Here is a 21922-nt window from a genome sequence, read left to right on the forward strand (position 1 = left end):
CAGTTGCTGCATAGTAAAATGCGCATTAAGTGCTTGCTGCGGTTTAGTAAAAGGATTCTTCAGTCCTCCCTGCCAAAATTTAAAGCAGGATTAAGAATTTATTTTTCCACGGACTAACTGGCTGAAGTTGTGGCTGCAGCAGATAAACAATAAAGAAAGCAGAACAGAGAAGTAGTCTATGTCATTATGTTTGAGTATTTATGGTTCATAGACAACAGCGCGAAAGACAAAGGTGCACCCAGACAATTGAGCGCAGTGCGGAGGTGTGCGCGCCGCTCAAAATTACTGTTTTTAGGGGCTCCGACAGGGGGTTTTGTTGGGGAACCCCCCCACTTTACTTAATAGACATCGCGCCGGCGTTATGGGGGGTTGTAACCCTCCACATTTTACTGTAAACTTAACTTTTTCCCTAAAAACAGGGAAAAAGTGAAGTTTTCATTAAAATGTGGGGGGTTACAACCCCCCAAACCTCCCACAACGCGGCGCAATGTCTATTAAGTAAAGTGGGGGGATTCCCCCCCACATCGGAGCCCTAAAAACAGTAATTTTGAGCGGCGCGCGCCCAATTGTCTGGGCGCGCCTTTGTCCCGGCGCGCTTTTGACTTGACACCGTATTTATTAAGAACATAAGAATTGCCACTACTGAGTCAGACCAATGATCCATCATGCCCAGCAGTCCGTTCACGCAGTGGCCCTTAGGTCAAAGACCAGTGCCCTAACTGAGACTAGCCATATCTGCGTATGTTTTGGTTAAGCAGGAACTTGTCTAACTCACTGTTCTTCAACCGCCGGTCCGTGGACCAGTGTTGGTCCGCAGGAAATTTCTGCTGGTCTGTGCAGGGCTGGCGAGATTGATTAACTTCAATTTCCTGCCGGTGCGCGCAGGGCTGGCAAGATATTTTCAGCTGGTCCGCGCTGGGTAGGAGAGATTATGGGGAGCCTCCAACAGTGGCTTTCTCCCCTCACTGCAGCTCTCCTTACTTACCAGCGCAGCGATTCAGGAAGGCAGCCTTGGGGCTTTTGCTGAATCGCGGCCGTCTCTGATGATGCAACTTCCTCTTTCCTCAGAGGTGGCGCGACCCAACAAAGGACCTGAGGCTGCCTTCCTGAATCGTTGCGCTGGGAAGTAAGGAGAGCTGCTGGGAGGGGAGAAAGCCACTATTGGAGTGTGGGAAGCTGCTGGGCAAGAGAAAAAAAATGGACAGCTGCTACTGGACCTGGAGACAGGCATGAGAAAGTAGAGAGATTGATGATGGGAAGGGGTCAGCAGAAAAATAAGCAGAGATGGACAACGATGGTAGATCTGGTGTAGGAGAGATAAGAATGGAGAGCAGTGAAGCTGGAATGAATCATGTAAAAAGGAGAAAGGGGTGCAGGCTGGATGGAAAGGGGAGAGGGGCATAGAAAGAAGGCAGATACCACATGGAAGGGGGAGAGGACAGACAGTGGATGGAAGGGGCAGATGCTGGATTGAAGAGACAGAGAGGGCAGACGCTGGAAGGAAGAGAGTGAACAGAAGGTGAAAGCAGAAACCAGAGACGACAAAAGGTAGAAAAAAATAATTTTATTTCTATTTTGTGATTAGAATATATCAGATTTGAAATATATATCCTGCTAGAGCTGGTGTTAGACATAACTGGGGACTGCAAAACCCAGACAGTGCATCTTTAGCTTCCAGCTGGCTTAGGGCTCTCTCTGACCAGGGGGAAGTTGCCCTAGTTGCACTCCCCTAACACTATTCCTGTCATGTGTGACTGCGGTATTTTGTTAGCATGACATTTCTGTGTAGCATTCTGTAATAATTTGGCTTGTTCACTTTTCTTGATAGTAGAGGGGATATATATGAAGGGGAGGGGAGATGGGTTTTGTTGATCCTTGCCCTGTATTATTTGTATTTATAAAATGACAATTGTACAGAATATTGTTTCTTTTTATACTTTAATAAAATACATTCAATATAAAATCATAACTGAGACTTGCGCGGATGGGATCAGATGATTTGTGGGGACCGAGCTTGCGGAGATGGGGCGGAAACAGGGCTTTTAAATTTTAATCCTAGTAGTTTGCCGGTCCACAAAATAATTATTTTATTTCTGCCGGTCCACGGGTGTAAAAAGGTTGAAAAACACTGGTCTAACTTATCATAATTGTTTGGTAACTGCAATGTGATATTTGCAATGTTAAATGCAATGTGATATTTTCTATGTAAATGTGTAACTGGCCCTGGATAAGGGCAGGAGATAAATAAACAAACAAACTGGATTGTAAAACACTTGATGCTTGTGAATAGCAAAATGTAATCACCAAAAACCTTCAAATGTAATCATCAAAAATCTTCATTAGCTTTAATTAGGAGCATAGTATAGTAAGTCAAATTACTGAGATGTTGAAAAGAATTGAACACACAGAAAGAGATCTTTATTTCCAGAACTAGTTAAAACATTGAATTATTAGCGAAGGCATTTATACATTTCCTATATAAATATGAATAGCTTCTGGTAGACAATCGTAGTAAAAAGAATGGATGAATACACTTGAAAGTGAAGCGTAAGGGATAACTATTTTTAAAAAGAGACAAAAGAAAATACAAAAGGGAGGGACAGACTACATAAGCCAAGAAAACAGTTTAGAGATCAATCAATAGCAAGGCTCCATTTCCAGGTTAATGGTGCTGGATAGGGGTCTCAGGGGATGCAGAGAATTGAATTTAATGGAAGAGAAGTGCTGGGAAGTTTGTTGGCCTATGCTTATCTCTCTTCTATTCCCTACCCCCACAGAGGCTACCACAATTAGCTCATTATGGAGTGAAGATGCAAGGCTGATCTTGCTTCCCACGCGCTAAACAAAAAGCTCTTTTTCCCCCCAAGTTAGAGCTCAGCAATGCCATACCCAAAACTTGAACTGAAGCCAGAATACAGCCCCAGCTCTGGACAGCAGTGGCTCCTCTAGCATAATGCGGAAAGAATGGTTTATAACAACCACATGCCACAACCAAAAAACATCCAAACAAAAAAGGCACTGTGGAACTGATGTTCTTGATGTAAAGGTTTATTAATACATAAAGTCGAGCAGGTAAAAAAACTATTCAGGCAATGCAGATAAAGTAAACCCCCCTCCCACCAAAAAACCAGTCTATAAATGATGCAAACCCAACATGTTCTGTGTTTTGGTTATGATTGCCTTCTTCAGGGGTCCAAATTTAATAAAAAACGGTTTAAAATATCAAGCCTTAAGGAACAGAAGATAAATGAAGCGCGATATGCTGTGAAAAAACACAGAGGGAAAATTAAATACTCAAATGGTTATTGAAAATGATGTAAAAAATATTTTCCTGCTGTGTTTTTTTGCAGCGTCTCACGCTTTGGAGAGTTCTGAGAAGTCAGCGTATACTATACTGAATTTATCTTCTGTTCCTTAAGGCTTGATATTTGGATCCGTTTTTAAATTACCGGTAAATTTGGGCCCCTAAAGAAGGCAATCGTAACCAAAACACAGGTGGTATTAGGGTCTGCATCCTTTATAGGCTGGGTTTTTTGGTGTTTTTTTAAAACTTTATCTGAATTGCCTGAATAGTTTTTTTTTAACCTGCTGGACTTTATTACATCAAGAACATCAATTCCACAGTGCCTTTTTTGTTTTGGTTAACTACACACAAGCCAGAAACAATTTTTTTTAATGGAATAAGATTACTCTATAAATGGTTTAAGAGCTGTCACCTGCCTGCCATTCAAAAAGATGATCTACTAATGGAGGGGAGGGGGGCAGTTTCTAGGCTTTTGCAGTGTTCTGAAGAACCAACAGTTAGCTGCATGGTGTGCAAAATTCTTGGAGGGGTAGAGATAGTAGTAGGGGGAAGGGGGTTTCTTTATTGTTAACTCTGGAATCTTGAATTTTGTATTTGAAAGAGGTTCTATTGTTATATTTCGTAATTATTCTTAAAAAGAAGATCTACTTTGAATATATTTAGTTTATGGTGAAAGGAAGCTTTTGACAACATGGATCTTACAGTGTAGTAGCTCTCCCCTCCAACACAAATTAATATTTATGTATGCAAATGTCTTAAAAGTTATCAATCAATCAGAGAACTTGTTCTGAATAGAGAAGCTATGATCATTTTTAAAATAAAAGTATTAGATTAATTAAGTTCCACAAAGGCTGTTAACAATAATTTTTGTGCCTGTAACAAGTAACATGAAAAGCCTATTCCTAAAAGGATGGGAGAATATGTAAGAATGCAAAGCATCTGATGGCTATCTTCAGGCAGTGATTGAATGAAGTGGAAACCAATCTTCCTCCTCACGCTTTGAAGCATGGAGGTCAAGGGAATAGAGAACACAAGACCCTAACTATTCCTTGGGTATGGCTTCTGGTGCGGCCACTAGCTGGTCCAGCCATCCAGGCAGGCGTCCAAAAGAGTGAATGGAATGCCAGTCTCTGTTCGACAGTTTGTAAGACTCTTCTCTTTGCTTGCCCAGTCTTGCTCTGACTTCTGCTGTAAGACAGAGCATAGATGGGACTCATAGCCACTGTCCTGCATACTGATGCAGGTGCGCCTCAGGACCTCCACATCCAAATTATGGCCTCTGGTTGCTTGCATTTGATCCAGGCTGGTTAGGAACTGAATGTCCCATTCAGACTCTGAAGAAAACCTGCCTCCCAGAAGCAAGCCTGTGCCAGTTTGCACACTGGATTCCCAGACTGGAGTGTTGGGTACTTGAGTTCTTGGTTGCTCCATTACAACTAGCTCCTGTTCTTTGCAGCTTGTGAGGGAAGGCAAGCCCATGCACTGTAGATCTGCAGAGTCGGCTACTTTTGCAGAATAGTTCTTAGCATAAGTCTCAGATTCTATATTCTGCAACTCGTGGATAGCGAATTGGGCAACTTGACTATTGTCATTAAGGCATACAGGGAACTGATGACCAAGCAAAGAAGCATTTGCACTACATATAAGACTCAGGTCAGCATTTACAGGTTGCTCCTTTGCTGTCAGTTCTAAGGCCACTCTCTGGTGGTTAGACATAGAGAGTTCCACATTATCATGAGCTTGCCCATGATGCAGATGCTCAGATAAATTCTGTTGAGCTGCTAGTGCTAAAACTGATGAGGTAGAAGAGCAAAGCCTTTTGAGATCTGGTAATAAGCACTCTGTTTCCAGCAAAGACGGATCTTTGGTATTTAGCCTTTCCACAGTCCTTTTCTCACACAAATGAGTAGCATCCCAGCCAGCAAGTTCTGTAGAGTCACAGACACATGCTGCATGAAGATCTGGATTGCTCAATCGCTTTCGTTTCCTAGCCAGAAGCAATGTTTCATTGCATTCATAACTGGTAGGGGTCTCCACTTTGTGAGGGGACTTGAGGTTTCCATCATAGGCTTTTTCTAATGTTGAAGAGCAGCTTTTGGTAAGAATGGTTTCAGTAACTACAGTATCAGTAAACGAAGTCATCTTCAGGCCATCCATATTGCCACTACAAAATGACAGCGCATCGTCAAGTCCCATCTCCTCTTTTTGAGTTTGCACAACTGTGAACTCTGAAATGTCCTGTAGAGGAAAGTCACCTTTAGCTACAGATTCTTCAACACCATGTGACAATTCTTGTACACAAAGGAGGGACTGATTAATGTAGTCAGGCTTTCCTGGAGTTGCTGCCTTTACCATCTTCATTGCTTGGTCTACAACATCATGTTCTGGTCCTAATAACTCATTTAGGGGTTTCTGCACATTCTCTCTCTTTACGTTATGGTTCCTCCAAAATTCTAGTCCTGAAGACAAAGCAGTCTTTGTGTCCTTCACGCTTCCATCATGTTCCAAATCCTGAGCAAAGCAAATCTTGGGAGAATGATCCAAGGACCTGAGAAAATAAAAAGCGCATGGAATTACCACACAAACTCTGCATTCAAATATTCACATGAACAGCATAAAGTATATATTTCAGCAAAAAGATGGACCAGCATCAAAACTTGCTGATCTGATTTTCTGCTCTGTTGAAAATGTTAAAAACGCAAATATGATAGAAATCTGCAGAAGGCTGTAGTTCCCTCAAAACAATAAAACTTCCCTCATACAGGCTGAATTCTAACATACTTTATTTAAGTCATCCAGTGCTGTTGCAGTCATTGGTCGAAAACCAGAAGAACAGGTTAATTATATCAAACAGTAAAGGAGGTAGCAGAAGTGGAATAATTTCCAGGTTCCATAGCTTAGCTTTGACCACCATTTGCCTCCAGAGATTTTCTAAACAAAAGAATTCAGTTCAACTCTGAGGATAAGTATCTTCACTAAAAGAACTGCGGATGGTTCAGTGTGAGGTATCCTTGAAGGATACTATTGAAACAGGATATTTAGGGAGTCCCAGTAGAGAGGTTCCAATAATGGTGAAAGAAAGCCAGGAGGGTTTAAGAGGAAGGTAGAGTGAAAGACTAAAATTTTCCCCGTCTTCTCAGCAGGAAAAAACACATTTTCCTGTCTTCTTAGCAGGAAAAAACACAATTTGAAGTGACTGTATACAAATGCTAGAAGCCTTAAAAAATAAAATAGGAGAGTTAAAAGTATATAGCACTGAATAATGAGGTAGATATAATAGGCATCTCAGAGACCTGGTAGAAGGACTATCAATGGGACACTGTATTACCTGGGTACAAGGATAGAGTTGATCAAATTGGAGGGGGGGGAGGGGTTGAGCTATATGTTAAAGAGGGAATTGAATCAAATAAACATTCTGCATGACATAGATAGCAGTGTGGAATCCATATGGATAGAAATTCCATGTGTGAAGGGAAGGAATATAAAGGTAGGGTTATACTACCATCCCCCAGGATAAAATAAATGAGCAGACAGATGAAGAAATGTTTTCAGAGATTAGGAAAGCTGGAGAATTGAGCAACAGTATAATAATGGGTGATTTCAATTATAGTTCTATCAATAAACCTTACTCATATATAAATGCAGAAGTCCTTTTACTAACATAGGGACATTGATGCGACAAGTGAGGTGATTAAATTTGCAGTTGATACAAAGTTATTTCAGAGTAGTGAAGACACAGGGGGATTGCAAAGATCTGCAATGTGACATAATCAAGCTTGAGGAATGGGCATCAACATGGCAAATGAGGTTCAACGTGGATAAGTGTAAAGTGATGCATGTAGGTAACAAAAATCTCATGCACAAATACAGGATGTCTGGGGCGGTACTTGGAGAGATCTCCCAGGAAAGAGACTTGGGTTAAAAAGGAGCTAAAAGGATCAGTTGCAAAGGTTAGGACTGTAAACCAGGCATGGATGTTATTTAAAAATACCATCATAGAATTCCAGACCAGATGTATTCCACGTATCAGCAAAGGTGGAAAGAAGAGGAAATGAGAACCGGCATGGTTAAAGGGTGAAGTAAAAGAGGCTATTAGAGCCAAAAACACATCCTTTAAACTAAGAATGGAAAAAGGATCCGAATGAAGAAAATAAAAAGAGACACAAGCACTGGCAAGTTAAATGCAAAGTATTGAAAAAGACAGCTAAGAAAGAATATGAGGAAAAGCTTGCAAAAGAGGCAAAAACTCAATTTTTTTCAGGTACATTAGAAGCAGAAAACCTGTGAGGGAATCCGTGGGACCGTTGGATGATCAAGGAGTAAAAAGGATACTCAGGGAGGATAAGGCCATAGTGGAGAGAATGAATGAATTCTTTGCTTTGGTCTTTATGGAAGAAGATGTAAGAGATCTACTTGAACCAGAAATGGTTTTCAAGGGTGATGATGATGAGGAACTGAAAGAAATCTCAGTGAATCTGGAAGATATAATAAGCCAAATCGACAAGTTAAAGAAGTGATAAATTGCCTGGACCGGATGGTATACATCCCAGAGTACTAAAAACTCAAACATGAAATTGCTGACCTGCTTTCAGTGATCTGTAACCTGTCGCTAAAATCATCTATAGTACCTGAAGATTGGAGGGTGGCCAATTATATGCCAATTTTTAAAAAGGGTTCCGGGGAGATCCAGGAAATTACAGACCGGTAAGCCTGACTTCAGTGCCAGGCAAAATGGTAGAAATAATTATAAAAAATAAAATTGTAGAACACATAGACAAACATGATTTAATGAGACGGAGTCAGCATAGGTTCAGCCGAGGGAGATCTTGCCTCATCAACTTGCTTGACTTCTTTGAAGGTATGAATAAACATGTGGATAAGGGTGAGCTGGTTGATATAGTGTATCTAGATTTTCAGAAAGCTAAAGTTCCTCATGAGAGGCTCCTGAGAAAATTAAACAGTCATAGGATAGGTGGCAAAGTTCAGTTGTGGATTAGGAATTGGTTATCGGATAGAAAACAGAGGGTCGGGTTAAATGGTCATTTTTCTCAATGGAAAAGAGTAAACAGTGGAGTGCCGCAGGGATCTGTACTGGGACCAGTGCTATTTAACTTATTTATAAATGATCTGGAAATTGGGATGAGTGAAGTGATTAAATTTGCAGATGACACTAAATGGTTCAAAGTTGTTAAAACACATGTGGACTGTGAAAAATTGCAGGCAGACCGTAGGAAATTGGAAGACTGGGCGTCGAAGTGGCAGATGAAATTTAATGTGGACAAATGCAAAGTGAAGCACATTGGGAAGAATAGCCCAAATCACAGCTACCGGATGCTAGGGTCCACCTAGGGGGTTAGTACCCAAGAAAAGGATTTGGGTGTCATTGAAGACAATACGATGAAACCTTCTGCCCAATGTGTGGCAGCGGCCAAAAAGCAGATGGTTAACAAGACTAAGAATGTTATAATGCCCCTGTATCACTCCATTGTGTGACCTCATCTGGAATATTGCATTCAATTCTGGTCTCCTTATCTCAAGAAAGATATAGCGGCATTAGGAAAGGTTCAAAGAAGAGCGACCAAGATAATAAAGGGGCTGGAACTCCTCTCATTTGAGGAAAGACTAAAAGGGTTAGGGCTTGTCAGTTTGGAAAAGAGATGGCTGAGGGGAGATACGACTGACGTCTACAAAATCCTGAGTGGTGTAGTACGGGTACAAGTGGATTGATTTTTTACTCTGTCAAAAATTACAAAGACTAGGGTCACTCGAAGTTACAAAGAAATACTTTTAAAACCAATAGGAGGAAACATTTTTTTCACTCAGAAAAAAGTTAAGCTCTGTAATGCATTGTCAAAGGTTGTGGTAAGAGCAGATAGCGTAGCTAGTTTTAAGAAAGGTTTGGACAATTTCCTGGAGGAAAAGTCCATTATCCCAGAACATGCAGGCAGCCTATTCTCACATATGGGTGACATCATCGACGGAGCCCCGATGCGGAAGCCTCGCAAGCAGACTTGCTTGAAGAACTAGAAGTTTCGAGTCAGCCGCACCGCTCATGCGCGAGTGCCTTCCCGCCCAGCACAGGGCACGTCTCCTCAGTTCTCAGTTTTCTGCTGAGCCGAGAAGTCCGTCTTTGAATCTCTGCATTGAACTTACTTACTTTGTGCCTTCTCTCACCGCGGCAGCCGAATGGAGGAAATTAATTTAAAAAAAAAAAAAAAACTAGAAATAAAATAAATAAAGTACGTACAGCGATTCGTGAAGAAAAATAACACAGGGGCTTCGACCTTGCAGCAGCTGTTTTTCCTTCTATGTCCCGGCCAGCTACAGGCTTCAAGAAGTGTAGCCAGTGCCAGCGTGCGATTTCCCTCACGGACCCACATAGCAGGTGCCTCAAGTGCCTTGGGCCACAACATCACCCGAAGTCGTGCGAGCGCTGTGCTACTCTTCAACCTCGAGCCCTTAAACGTCGTCTATTTTCAGTGGAGAAGCTCTTCCAGATGGATTCGACCACTTCCTCGACTCCGAAGCCGACTTCGGTCTCGCCTTCGACCGAGGGCCCTCCTGCCTCCATTACTTTGACCTCGAGCCTCATCGGACCGTCCTCGTTTGCAGCGACTCTTTCATCAACAACGTCTGCTGTATCTTCTCCTGTATCCTCAGGTCAGATAGCTCAGCAGACAGTTCCACCGGTGGTGCTTAAGGTGCCTAAGACTTCTAAGTCGAAGCACATTTCCACTGCCTCGGTGGAACTTCCAGTCAAGGCAGGTGGTCCGGTTTCAGACGTGGATCCATCCTTGCCAGCTTCTTTCCAGACCATGTTAGAGCAGCAATTTGTTCAGTTCCTCACCAAAATGGGACCAAAGCTAGCTACTCTAATCCAGCCTGGGCATTCTGCTGACTCCCGTGAGGCTGAGCCTCTTCCTATGCCTCAGTCTGAGTCTACACACTCTATGCAGGGAGCAGAGTGTCTGCGAGCGTCTTGTCTGACATCTAAGCACGTAAAGCAAGGAGCAGATTCTTTGCAAGTGCCTCAACTGGAATCCTCACACTCCATACAAGGAGCACAGTCTTTGGGAGTGCATCGAAGTTCCTCCATCAAGCCTCTGGAACTTCGATCCACAGCCTCTTTGGTAGCATCAGCTGCGTCTCTCTCCAGGGTGACGTCTCCTCGATCTTCCAAGCACCACTCTCACCGACGATCGAGACCTTCATCGAGGCATTCTTCCAGGCATAGTTCTTCTTCTAAAGAGCGTCCTTCTTCAACTAAGCCTCAATCTACACTTACTTCTACTAGACCACTGACTCCTCGATCGAGGTCTCCACTTCCAAACCTCAAGGACTCAGCGGTTTCAATTGCTTCATCCAAGTCTCCCTATTCTTTTGATGCCTTTTTTCCAGCCGAAGCTTCATCTTCGACCCAGGCTGCCTCGACGACCTCAAGTCCTTCTCGAGGCAAGGCACTACCGGATCAGCTATCTTTCTCCTCTTTTCTTCGTCAGATAGCTGTTGACTTGGACTTTCAATTGGACGCTGGTTCCAAATACTCTGAGTATCTAGAAGTCATGCATCTTCCTCAACCTCTGGCAGAGTCACTTAAGCTTCCTCTTCACAAGCTTTTGTCTCTAACTTTTACCAGATACCTGAGACTCCTTATGCAATTCCAGCTGTTCCAGGCAAATTAGACTCCAGATATAAAACTCTCCATTGTAAAGAATTTGAGAATTCACAGTTATCTCACCTATCCCTACTTGTGGAGTCTTCCTTGAAAAGATCCCATCCTTCCAAGTTTTATGCTACCGTTCCTCCTGGAAGAGAAGGGAAAACTATGGACAAATTTGGATATCGCATCTATCAAAATGCCATGATTTCCTCTAAAGTCCTCAATTACAATTTCCATTTTGTCACTTATTTTGAGTTCCTCATTGCTCTTTTGCCTAAATTTCTTAGTTATTTAGATACTCAAAAGCACTTTGAATTTCAAGAAGTAATTGCTTCTCTATGAAAACTCAGATTACATCTACTTCAGTCTTCTTATGATGCCTTTTAGTTGTCTGCCTGGGTGGCTGCTTGTTCTGTAGCAATGCGTCGCCTTGCTTGGCTTTGTACCATTGACATGGATCCTAATCTTCAGGACCGCTTGGCTAATATTCCTTGTGCAGGCAATGTCCTCTTCGATGAATCTATTGAGGCAGCCACCAAGAAATTGTCTGAGCATGAGAAATCCTTTGCTTCTATTGTCAGACCTAAGTCAAAGCCAGCTCCTACCAAGCCTGCACGCCCTGCTCCTATTTACCAGAGGCGTTTTGCTCCGAGGACGGCTCCTTACATTCGCCCTCCTCCCAAGAAACAGCAGAATCAGAAGCAACAGAAATCTCAACCTTCTGCTGCACCTAAGGCTACGCAGCCTTTTTGACTGTTTAAAACAGAGCATAATCTCCACCGTTCTGTCTCTGAATTATCTTCCCCATATTGGAGGTCGTCTCTATCATTTTTACCACCGATGGGAGACAATTACATCCGACCTCTGGGTGCTGTCAATCATCAGGGAAGGATACTCTTCATTTCACTCAGGTTCCACCACGGCTCCCCTCCAAGAGAGTATCATTCCAGTCCATCCCAGACCGCCCTTCTTCTTCAGGAAGCTCAAGCTCTGCCTTGTCTCCATGCCATCGAACCAGTTCCTTTGGAACAGCAGAACAGGGGGTTTTACTCCCGTTATTTCCTTGTTCTGAAGAAGACGGGCGATCTGTGACCCATTCAGGGTTCTCAACAAATTTTTAGTGAAAGAAAAATTTTGCATGTTATCCCTGACACCCCTTTATCCCCTCCTAGATCAGAACGACTGGTTATGCTCTCTGGATCTCAAGGCTTATACTCATATTCCCATTCATCCGGCCTCCCGCCAATACCTCAGATTTCGGGTGGGGAATCTGCATTATCAATAGAGTGCTGCCCTTTGGCCTGGCTTCATCTCCCAGAGTGTTCACCAAGTGCCTGGTAGTGGTAGCCGCAGCTCTCAGAAACCATGGTCTTCAGGTATTTCCCTATCTGGACGACTGGCTCATCAAAGATTCAACCTCTCAAGGGGTTATTGTAGCAGCCCAACGGACTACGTGGTTCCTACAGAGTTTGGGATTCGAAATCAACTTTCCCAAATTCCAACTTCAACCCTCTCAGAATCTACAATTCATCGGAGCTGTTCTGGACACTATCTAACTCAGAGCATTCCTTCTGCAACAACATCTGGAAGCTCTCCTTCAACTTTGTCATGCAGTGTCTTCCCGCTCTTCAATCTCAGCGAAACACATGATGGTACTACTGGGTCACATGGCCTCCACAGTACACGTGACTCCTTTTCCCAGACTTCATCTCAGAATTCCTCAGTGGATCCTGGCATCTCAGTGGACGCAGGTTTGCAATCCACTTTCTCGACACATAACAGTCATTCCTTCATTGAAGCAGTCTCTCCGTTGGTGGATGCTCTCTTCCAATCTCTCCAGAGGCTTGCTTTTTCAAACGCCCCCCCCCCCCCCATCAGAAGGTCTTCACAACAGATTCTTCGACCTACACTTGGGGCGCTTATCTCGATGGTCTCCGTACACAAGGCCACTGGACCAGTACTGATTGTCAATGTCACATCAATCTGTTAGAACTCAGAGTGATTTTCAAGGCTCTCAATGCTTTTCAACATCTTCTTCATGACTAGGTAGTCCTCATTCGGACGGACAACCAAGTCGCCATGTATTATGTCAACAAACAGAGAGGGACTGGATCTTCCTCCCTTTGACAAGAAGCTCTGAAGGTTTGGGACTGGGCAATCCGCCACAACACCTTCCTCAAAGCTGTCTATATCCAAGGGGCAAAAAATTGCTTGGCGGCCAACTTGAGTCGTCTTCTGCAGCCTCACGAATGGACATTCCATTCCTCGTCTCTTCATCACATTTTTTCACAATGGGGAACGCCTCAGATAGATCTCTTTGCAGCTCCCCACAACCACAAACTGCCTCAGTTCTGCTCCAGGATATATTCTCCTCATCGCCTCGAGGCAGATGCTTTTCTTCTGGAATGGACGAATCTCTTCCTGTATGCATTCCCTCTCATTCTCAAGACACTGGTCAAGTTGAAGAACGATCATGCCACCATGATTCTGATTGCTCCTCGGTGGCTGAGAAAACCTTGGTACTCCCTTCTACTTCAACTCAGCAGCAGGGAGCCATACCTTCTACCAGTTTTTCCATCTCTGCTTACACAGAGTCAGGGATCTCTGCTTCATCCCAACCCGCAGTCTCTACACCTGACAGCTTGGTACCTCTCAACATGACTCCTCTTCAGTTTTCTCAACCTGTCAGAGACATTTTAGAGGCTTCTAGGAAGCCTACCACTCGACAATGCTATCATCAAAAATGGATTAGATTTTCTACGTGGTGTTTTTTCTCATGATAAGGAGCCTCAACATTCCTCCTTATTTTCTGTTTTGGATTACCTTTTGCACTTATCCAATTCTGGCCTCAATTCTACATCTATACGAGTCCATCTCAGTGCAATTGCGGCTTTCCATCAGCCTATTGAAGGGAAACCCCTCTCTGCTCATCCGGTGGTTTCTAGATTCATGAAAGGACTTTTCAATGTCAAACCTCCTCTCAAACCACCTCCTATGGTTTGGGACCTCAATGTTGTTTTTGCTCAATTGATGAAGCCTCCATTTGAACCAATGTCTACGGCTCATCTGAAGTATCTCACTTGGAAAGTGGTGTTTCTTATTGACCTCACTTCTGCTCAAAGAGTCAGTGAGCTGCAAGCTTTAGTTGCTGATCCACCTTTCACTGTCTTCCATCATGACAAGGTGGTCCTCCGTACTCATCCTAAATTCCTCCCTAAGGTAGTATCGGAATTTCATCTCAACCAATCCATTACTCTTCCAGTGTTTTTTTCCAAAGCCTCATTCTCATCCTGGAGAATCAGCTCTTCATACTCTGGACAGTAAATGTGCTTTGGCCTTTTATTTGGAACGCACCAAACCTCACAGAACTACTCCTCAACTTTTTTTTTCCTTTGATCCAAACAAGTTGGGACATCCGATCTCTAAGAGTACCATCTCCAACTGGATAGCTGCTTGTATTTCCTTCTGCTATGCCCAGGCTGGATTACAACTACAGGATAGAATCACAACCCATAAAGTCAGAGCAATGGCAGCTTCAGTAGCTTTCCTCATATGTACACCTATTGAGGAAATTTGCAAGGCTGCTACTTGGTCCTCGGTTCATACTTTCACTTCTCACTATTGTCTGGATGTTTTCTACAGATGGGATGGCCATTTTGGCCAGAGAGTATTACAAAACTTATTCTCTTAAATTGCCAACACTCCCACCATCCCATTCTGGTTAGCTTGGAGGTCACCCATATGTGAGAATAGGCTGCCTGCTTATCCTGGGATAAAGTACAATTACTTACCGTAGCAGGTGTTATCCAGGGACAGCAGGCAGCTATTCTCACAACCCACCCACCTCTCTGCTAGTTATCTGAACTGAGGCGACGCGCCCTGTGCTGGGCGGGAAGGCACTCGCGCATGCGCAGTGCGGCTGACCCAAACTTCTAGTTTCTACAAGCAATTCTGCTTGCGAGGCTTCCGCATCGGGGCTTCGTCGATGGCGTCACCCATATGTGAGAATAGCTGCCTGCTGTCCCTGGATAACACGTGTTACGGAAAGTAACTGTGCTTAGTCTGTTATTGAGAAAGACATGGGGCAAGCTACTGCTTACCCAGGATCGGCAGCATGGAATGTTGCTACTCTTTGGGTTTTTGCCAGGTACTGGATTGGCCATCGTGAGAACGGGTTACTGGGCATGATGAACCATTGGTCTAACCATGTAAGGCTATTCCTATGTTATCAAGCCACACCATGCCTCTAATTTAGGAGATTTTCCTGTGCAGTTACTGGGTTTTATATTGTCTTGCTTCACCCTGTAAGGCTTACCTCAAGAATATTTATTGAAATATGAATGTTTGATCACTAATGAAAAGCTACAGCTATCTAGACTCACCAACTGCCTCTTATATTAGTAATTACAAAAACCCAAATACTTTGCCTCCTTATTCTTTCATGATCTGTGAAACTTCCTGCCTTTGGGGTTCTGCAGCCTGGGGTTGTATCTGGCATCAGTCTATGAGAAATTCAAGACTCAAGAAGGCTGCAGCTCCTACATAACCTCACAACTTGGCAGCCTTCTTCCCTCATGGCACTGCAGCCTCAGGGCATCCTGCATCAGTGCTAGGAAGCCGGCCAATCTCAGCATTAGCTCTGGTTACAGTGCATGGTTAAGATCTCTATCCAAGAGAGAAACTGCTGAGAACAGACTCTTTAAAAGTACAGGTGGCAGTCAGGTGGATTTATAGAATGTAAATAAGGGCAGACTTAAGAGTCCCTGAAGGAGCTAAAGAGAAAAAAAAAACAATCTAACTTGGAAAAAACATGAAATGAGATGTTGCTTCAGAACAAAAAGCAACTTCATATGGCTCTAGTGCTCTCCTTTCTTTTTTTTTATCATATTAGCATTGAATGTCTGTATACTTTTCCCCACCACATAAAAATAAAGTAACCTCAGTGTTCATCATTCACATTCTTTTGCAAATATTTCATTTATTATTTCTTAAGAACATAGGAATTGCTATATTGGGACAGACCAAAGGTCCATCAAGCCCAGTATCCTGTTTCCAACAGTGGCCAACCCAGGTCACAAGTATCGGGCAAAATCCCAAGCAACAAAATAGATTTTATGCTGCTTATCCTAGCAATGAGCAATGGATTTTCCCAAGTCCAACTTATGGACTTTTATGAAATTATCCAAATTTTTTAACTCTGCTAAGCCAACTGCCTTCATTAAATTCTCTGGCAACAAATTCCATAGCTTGAAAGAGTAAACAAATGATTTATATCCACTCCACTCAGTATTCTATAGACCTCTATCATATCTCCCCTGAGCCATCTCGTCTCCAAACTGAAGAGCCCTAGCCACTTTAGCCTTTCCATATAAGGAAGTTGTCCCATCCCGTTTAGTATTTTCATTGTCCTTGTTAACACCTTTACTAACTTATCTATATCTTTTTTGAGATGCGTTGACCAGAACTGCATACAGTATTCAAGATGCGTTATTCTTATATGCTATAATAGTCTTACATTCAATATGGCATGCAAAATAACATGCAGAAAATAAAAAACACTTAACATATACCATATCCCAGAAAGAACTCCTGATGAAACAACTCGTAACAATACTTGAAAGCTACCATATTTTATTTGTACATCAAATATTACCAAAAAGTTAATTTGAATTAAAAGCCTGGATAAACAAAAACCCTTTTAACCTCTTCCTAAAATTCAAGTAGTTCACCTCTGTGTAAAATAGCAGCAAGGAATTCCAACTTCGGAGCCAACCACACAAAAGGCCATAACACAAACTTATTGCATCTCTCTCTGACGTGAGACCGAGAAACATCTTTTTGCCATTTGATCTCAGATTAATGGTAGATTCATGAACTCGCAGCAAAGTGCACAAATAGTCAGGTTTCCCCTCTGACACAATCAAAACCCCAAACTACCTAATTTATACCGATTAAATTGCCTTCAGGACCCTCAGTGTATTCATTTCAAATGTGAAATATGGTAATTCAAAGCAAACCCAAGCACTAGCTGAGCTGCCATATTTTGATTCTGTAAAGAGCTTTAAGAACATATTTGCTCAAATTTATACATAGGAAATATTGCAATAATTGGTGGAATTTAGTACCAAATGACTGGAGAACTAAGCAAAAATAATTTTCATCTAACAGCTTATGTAGTCTGCAATAAGGAGGATGCAACAATTGACTCTGTGCTCTACACGTTATCAATCTGAATTACAAGACTTGAGAACTGACAGCGGAGATATTACAGAACAGTTATGTCAGCATTGTAGCCTTTTATAGTCTTCAGGAATTAACATCTCGCACACCTGAAGGAAGATGTAGCACCCATTCTTCCTGGATTTTCTTTAGCCTTGTCTCACCATTCAGTGAAAAAGAAGTTCCCCTGGTTTGGCTATTAGACCAGGTACACCAACATACCAGTAGAAGCAAAACCAAACAGGTACCTTCCATGTGCCAGGACTACAGCAGCTCCCCACTAGGTCTAAGCATAGAAGGTTTTATCTATATTTGCACAAAGCCAGCATGTCTACAGCAGAAAAGAAAATGCAGTTCATGATGTATTCTGAAAACTTTCAGCAGAAACCAATTTATCACCTTGTGCTAAGAGTGAAATTCTAAGAGGTGTAAGTTCCTGCCTAAGAAGCAGCAAAAAATTGTTTATTTCATATATGAATTCCTAGACATTTTAAGGGTTTGTGTTTTGTCTTTTTTAAACTACCAGCCTTACTCTCAGGTGCAGCTTTATATACTTAACATATAATGAACTCAGGGTCTTACCCATCTTTTCAGTACTATCCTTACAGGCGAGGATCACCCTGTCCTTACAAAGTTGGAAAGGGAACCCCGATAGATGATGGAGATACCTGAAAAGGACAGGCTTACCTGCAGGTAGATGTTGCTGGGAGCTCAACAAAGTAATCGGTGAACTGGGAGATAATGCGATCAACTGGCACATACTGGGTTGAATCCTGTGCAAAGCAAAGGTGTGGCTCACTCTGAAGGTGCTAAAAGAAAAACCAATGCAACAGAATTCATCCAGGTATCAATGGCCTCACAAAGCAGCATAAAATAAAACCCAGATTTGAGTAAGCGATCAGACAATGGTTGTACTTAGATTTTAGTGAGGTCCTTGACATGGTTCCACATAGGTGGCTCAAAAATAAACTGTGCACACTTGATATGGGCCTTAGTTTAAAGAAACTGACTGAGTAGAAGATGACAAAGGATAATGATAAACTGAGTGCACAGAGTGAAGGAAGGTTACCAGTTGTGTGCTACAGGATAGAGCAGGCCTGCACAATTCAAAAATGATCCGGGGCTGAAACAAAGTCGGAAAATGTAGCGAGGGCCACAGGTAGTGGCCACGGCTTGAGGCATTCGGAAGTGCGCAGATGTTGCCTCTGACGTCAGGGGCAGGACCACGACAGAGGGAACATGCTGCAGAGACTGACGGCAACCTGCTAGGTTCACTCTGCAGGCTGCCGTAATTAACTTGCTGGTTCTTGATAAGCAGCGGCAGTGCTTTTAAAGGTGAGACTAGGGGGGATGAGCAGGAGCGCGGAGTGAGAGCCATATTGGGCGCGGTCCACAGTGAGAGCTGTTTTGGGCCACATGTTATGCAGGGCTGGGATAAAAAATGACATGCAGACAAATTTTTCTCCGTTCCCATGGGATCTCATTTTCCCATCATGTCCCGGCAAGTTCTTTTCCTGTCCCTGCTCTGCACAAGCCTCAAACAGTTTAAAATCATAAGTGTTCGAGGCTTGTGCGGTTAAGGTAGAGCTTACAGAAATGGAGCAGGGACAGGGACGATGACAAAACTTGTGGGGACAGAACAGGGAAATTGAGTTCCTGCGGGGATGAGGACAAATTTGTCCCCGTGTCATTCTCTACTACAGGAATCTGCCCCTGGTTGATTGTTTTCAGTGTTTTCACAAGTAATATTATGCAAGGGCCACCAGGAAAAAAGTTGACCCTTAAACTAAAACATACCCTCCGTAAACGCTATTCAAGCTCTGGAAGCTCCAATTTTCATGTATTCTTTACCCATGGAACTTAAATTAGTATGTACCCTGTTCATGTAACTTTTCTTTTTTAGGCTCCTTATCATTCGCTGACTGTCCAGCCTTCTTTCAATGTGAACCGCCTAGAAGTCGCCTGACTATGGCGGTATAGAAAAATAAAGTTATTATTATTATTATCCAACTCCCCACTTGTTCTGTTTGACTTTACGTGGGGTTTCTGCCTCTTTTTTTGTGTTCCATACTGGAAGGGGCAGCATAATCTGTTAAGTTTGCACTAGATCTGGACCATGATCTGAAGCTTACATTTACTTCTGTGCTGAAAAATATTTTTATTATTTTCATATCCTCAGAACAAACAGCGATCCAACACAATACAGTTTAACAATGACAATAACCCCCATTCTCCCCCACTCCCAGCCCCAAGCCAACCCACCCCTCTCCGTACATCACAGACTAGTTAATCAAATGTCATCATCAGCCTGGGTTCTTATGGCCAATGGTGATTACATAAATGAAATTTGGAGGTGAGAAAAGAGGGCAATAAACTACATACAGGAGGAGTGTGTGGCGCAGTGGTTGGAGCTACAGCCTCAGCACCCTGGGTTTGTGGGTTCAAACCCCGCGCTGCTCCTTGTGACCCTGGGAAAGTCACTCAGTCCTCCATAGCCCCAGGTACGTTAGATAAATTGTGAGCCCACCGGGACAGATAGGGAAAATGCTTGAGTACCTGATAGTAAAACCGCTTAGATAACCTTGATAGGCGGTATATAAAAACCTAATAAACTTGAAAACATATCAGAGAACAAGGGGCTGTTGGATTCTATTCCAGCTTATTTATAAAGAGTTCAAAATGAGGCTCCTCTCTTTTGATGTCATATTTTGGAGATAACTGTTCCAAATCATTATGTTGAAATCTTTTTTATTATTATGAAGCGACCATGTAAAAAAGATACAACAGACAATAATAGTACTACAGAGCACAGTGGTATAAACAGGTTCCCAACCCTGTCCTGGAGGACCAGCCAGTCAGGTTTTCAGGATAGCCTTAATGAATATGCATGGAGAAGATTTGCATACCTATCACCTCCATTATATGCAAATCTCTCATGCATATTCATTAGGGTATCCCAAAAACCCGACTGGCTGGTGGTCCTCCAGGACAGGGTTGGGAACCACTGGTATAAACAATCAGGTCTCAAACATACTGTTTACTAGTTAATCCCCCTATCCCTCCTTCCCACATGCACTTTCCCCCCTCTAAATAAAGTCACTGGCAGTGTGACAGAAGAACTAAAAACACAGGACTGTTCCAAATCATTAAAAAACCCTTTTTCTGTTTTATAATAATAATAACAGTTTATATACCGCAAGACCGTGAAGTTCTATGCGGTTTACAATGAATTAGAAAGATTCTACAAATTGAATGGGACTTTCTTAGTTAGAGATTAGTGGTTAACAGTTTACGGGATCAGATTTGGGGGGTAAGATTGTGATGGGGTCGATTTTAGAGAACCATGAGTCTCCCATGCTTCCCAAGTAAGGAGTTGATAAACTTGACTCCTTCATTTCTAGTACCTGGGAGGTTCACCATCCATGATTGCAAAATGCATTTCCTGGCTACCAGGCACAGTTTATGAAATAGTAGTAAAGCACAAAAAATGTGTGTTTATACCAAATATTTTCCTGCAATGGGAAAACTCCACTATTAAGGTACACAAATATACGAGTTATCGTAGTTATCAAGCAAGACTCCAAGACTCAACAAGCATAACCTGTTCTGAGCTCTTTGGGGAAAATGGGATAGAAAACAAATTAAATAAATAAATAAATAGACCTCAGCCTAAAAGACCGCAAAACACTATGCTTCGTGGAGTACAGACACCTATTATCGGCTTATAATACCAGAAAAAAGCAGCAGCAATGCAAAAAACCTTAAAAAATTGATATAGGAAAAAGCACTCTGCTTAAAAAAACCTGGTAATTTAAAACCACAAGAGTGTCGAGAGGACCTCCTCTGAATAACCATGCCTCATCAAGGCTGAGCACTCAAGAGCCATGCCAGAAGACCACAGCGCTCTGGGGGTCTCCATGGGCACCGGACCCTGACCGAGAAGGTTGCTAGGAATAGGGAGGTTGAGCTTCCTGTCCCACTGAAGACTAAGATCTGCAAACTATGGAAGACGAGGCCAGTTCGGAGCAACTTGAATCATGAAGCTGAGATGCGTCGCTATCCAGCGGATGACCCAACCAACCGGATTCCACAAAAGGAACACAAAGGAGCTCGTGAGCTGGCCAGGGCTGAACCAAGGCATTCAGCCCTGAGTTTCCATACTCCGTTCTTTGACTGAAAAACCGCTTGTCCTTCGAGTTCTCTACTGACGTCATCAAGGCCATCTGTGCAATCAGATGGACCCGAGAGAATATTCCACGAGAGGGACCATTCTCCTGGGTCCAGGACTTGAGAGAGACAAAAAATGTAACTCCGCCCAGCGAAACAGCACGTGAGCCTCCTAACCCAGAGGGAGCGCTTCTTGTGCCCGCTTGATGAAATATATATGCCACCACCGTGATTTTGTAAGAGAACACACGCAGCACTTTTCCTTCCAGAGTGGGCTGGAAGCGAGTAACGCCAGGCAAATTGCCTGAAGCTCTGCTGACTTTTTCAATGCTTTTCTAGAGTCGTGAGTGGTACCGGAGGACTGGAGAAGGGCAGATAATAATAATAATAATAACAGTTTATATACCGCAGTACCGTGAAGTTCTATGCGGTTTAAAAAAGATTAAAAGACGTTACAAATTGAATGAACTTAAGAGGTGAAAGAAGGTGGTTAATAGGTCAAGAGAACCGTATTGAGGAGAAAGAGATGTACGGGTCAGCTGTCTAGATATTTCAGGAACAGATATGTTTTT

At 42.8% G+C, this 21922-nt stretch overlaps 1 protein-coding gene across 4 annotated transcripts in view; it reads right to left on the bottom strand.

Moving 5' to 3' along the window:
* Positions 1-2391: 2391 nt before the first annotated feature.
* The window catches only part of DBF4B (DBF4 zinc finger B), a 65605-nt gene continuing 46074 nt past the window's right edge, over positions 2392-21922 (bottom strand). For all 4 annotated transcript variants that reach the window (XM_033919140.1, XM_033919139.1, XM_033919138.1 and 1 more), the window contains 2 exons: positions 17871-17992; positions 2392-5852 (listed from right to left, as the gene is read on the bottom strand). In XM_033919140.1, the coding sequence (XP_033775031.1) occupies positions 4379-5852; positions 17871-17992 (1596 nt within the window). In that variant the 3' untranslated portion in view covers positions 2392-4378. The remainder of the gene's footprint in view (positions 5853-17870; positions 17993-21922) is intronic.

The sequence above is a fragment of the Geotrypetes seraphini genome, chromosome 13 (assembly GCF_902459505.1).
Source record: "Geotrypetes seraphini chromosome 13, aGeoSer1.1, whole genome shotgun sequence".
Lineage (NCBI taxonomy): Eukaryota > Metazoa > Chordata > Amphibia > Gymnophiona > Dermophiidae > Geotrypetes > Geotrypetes seraphini.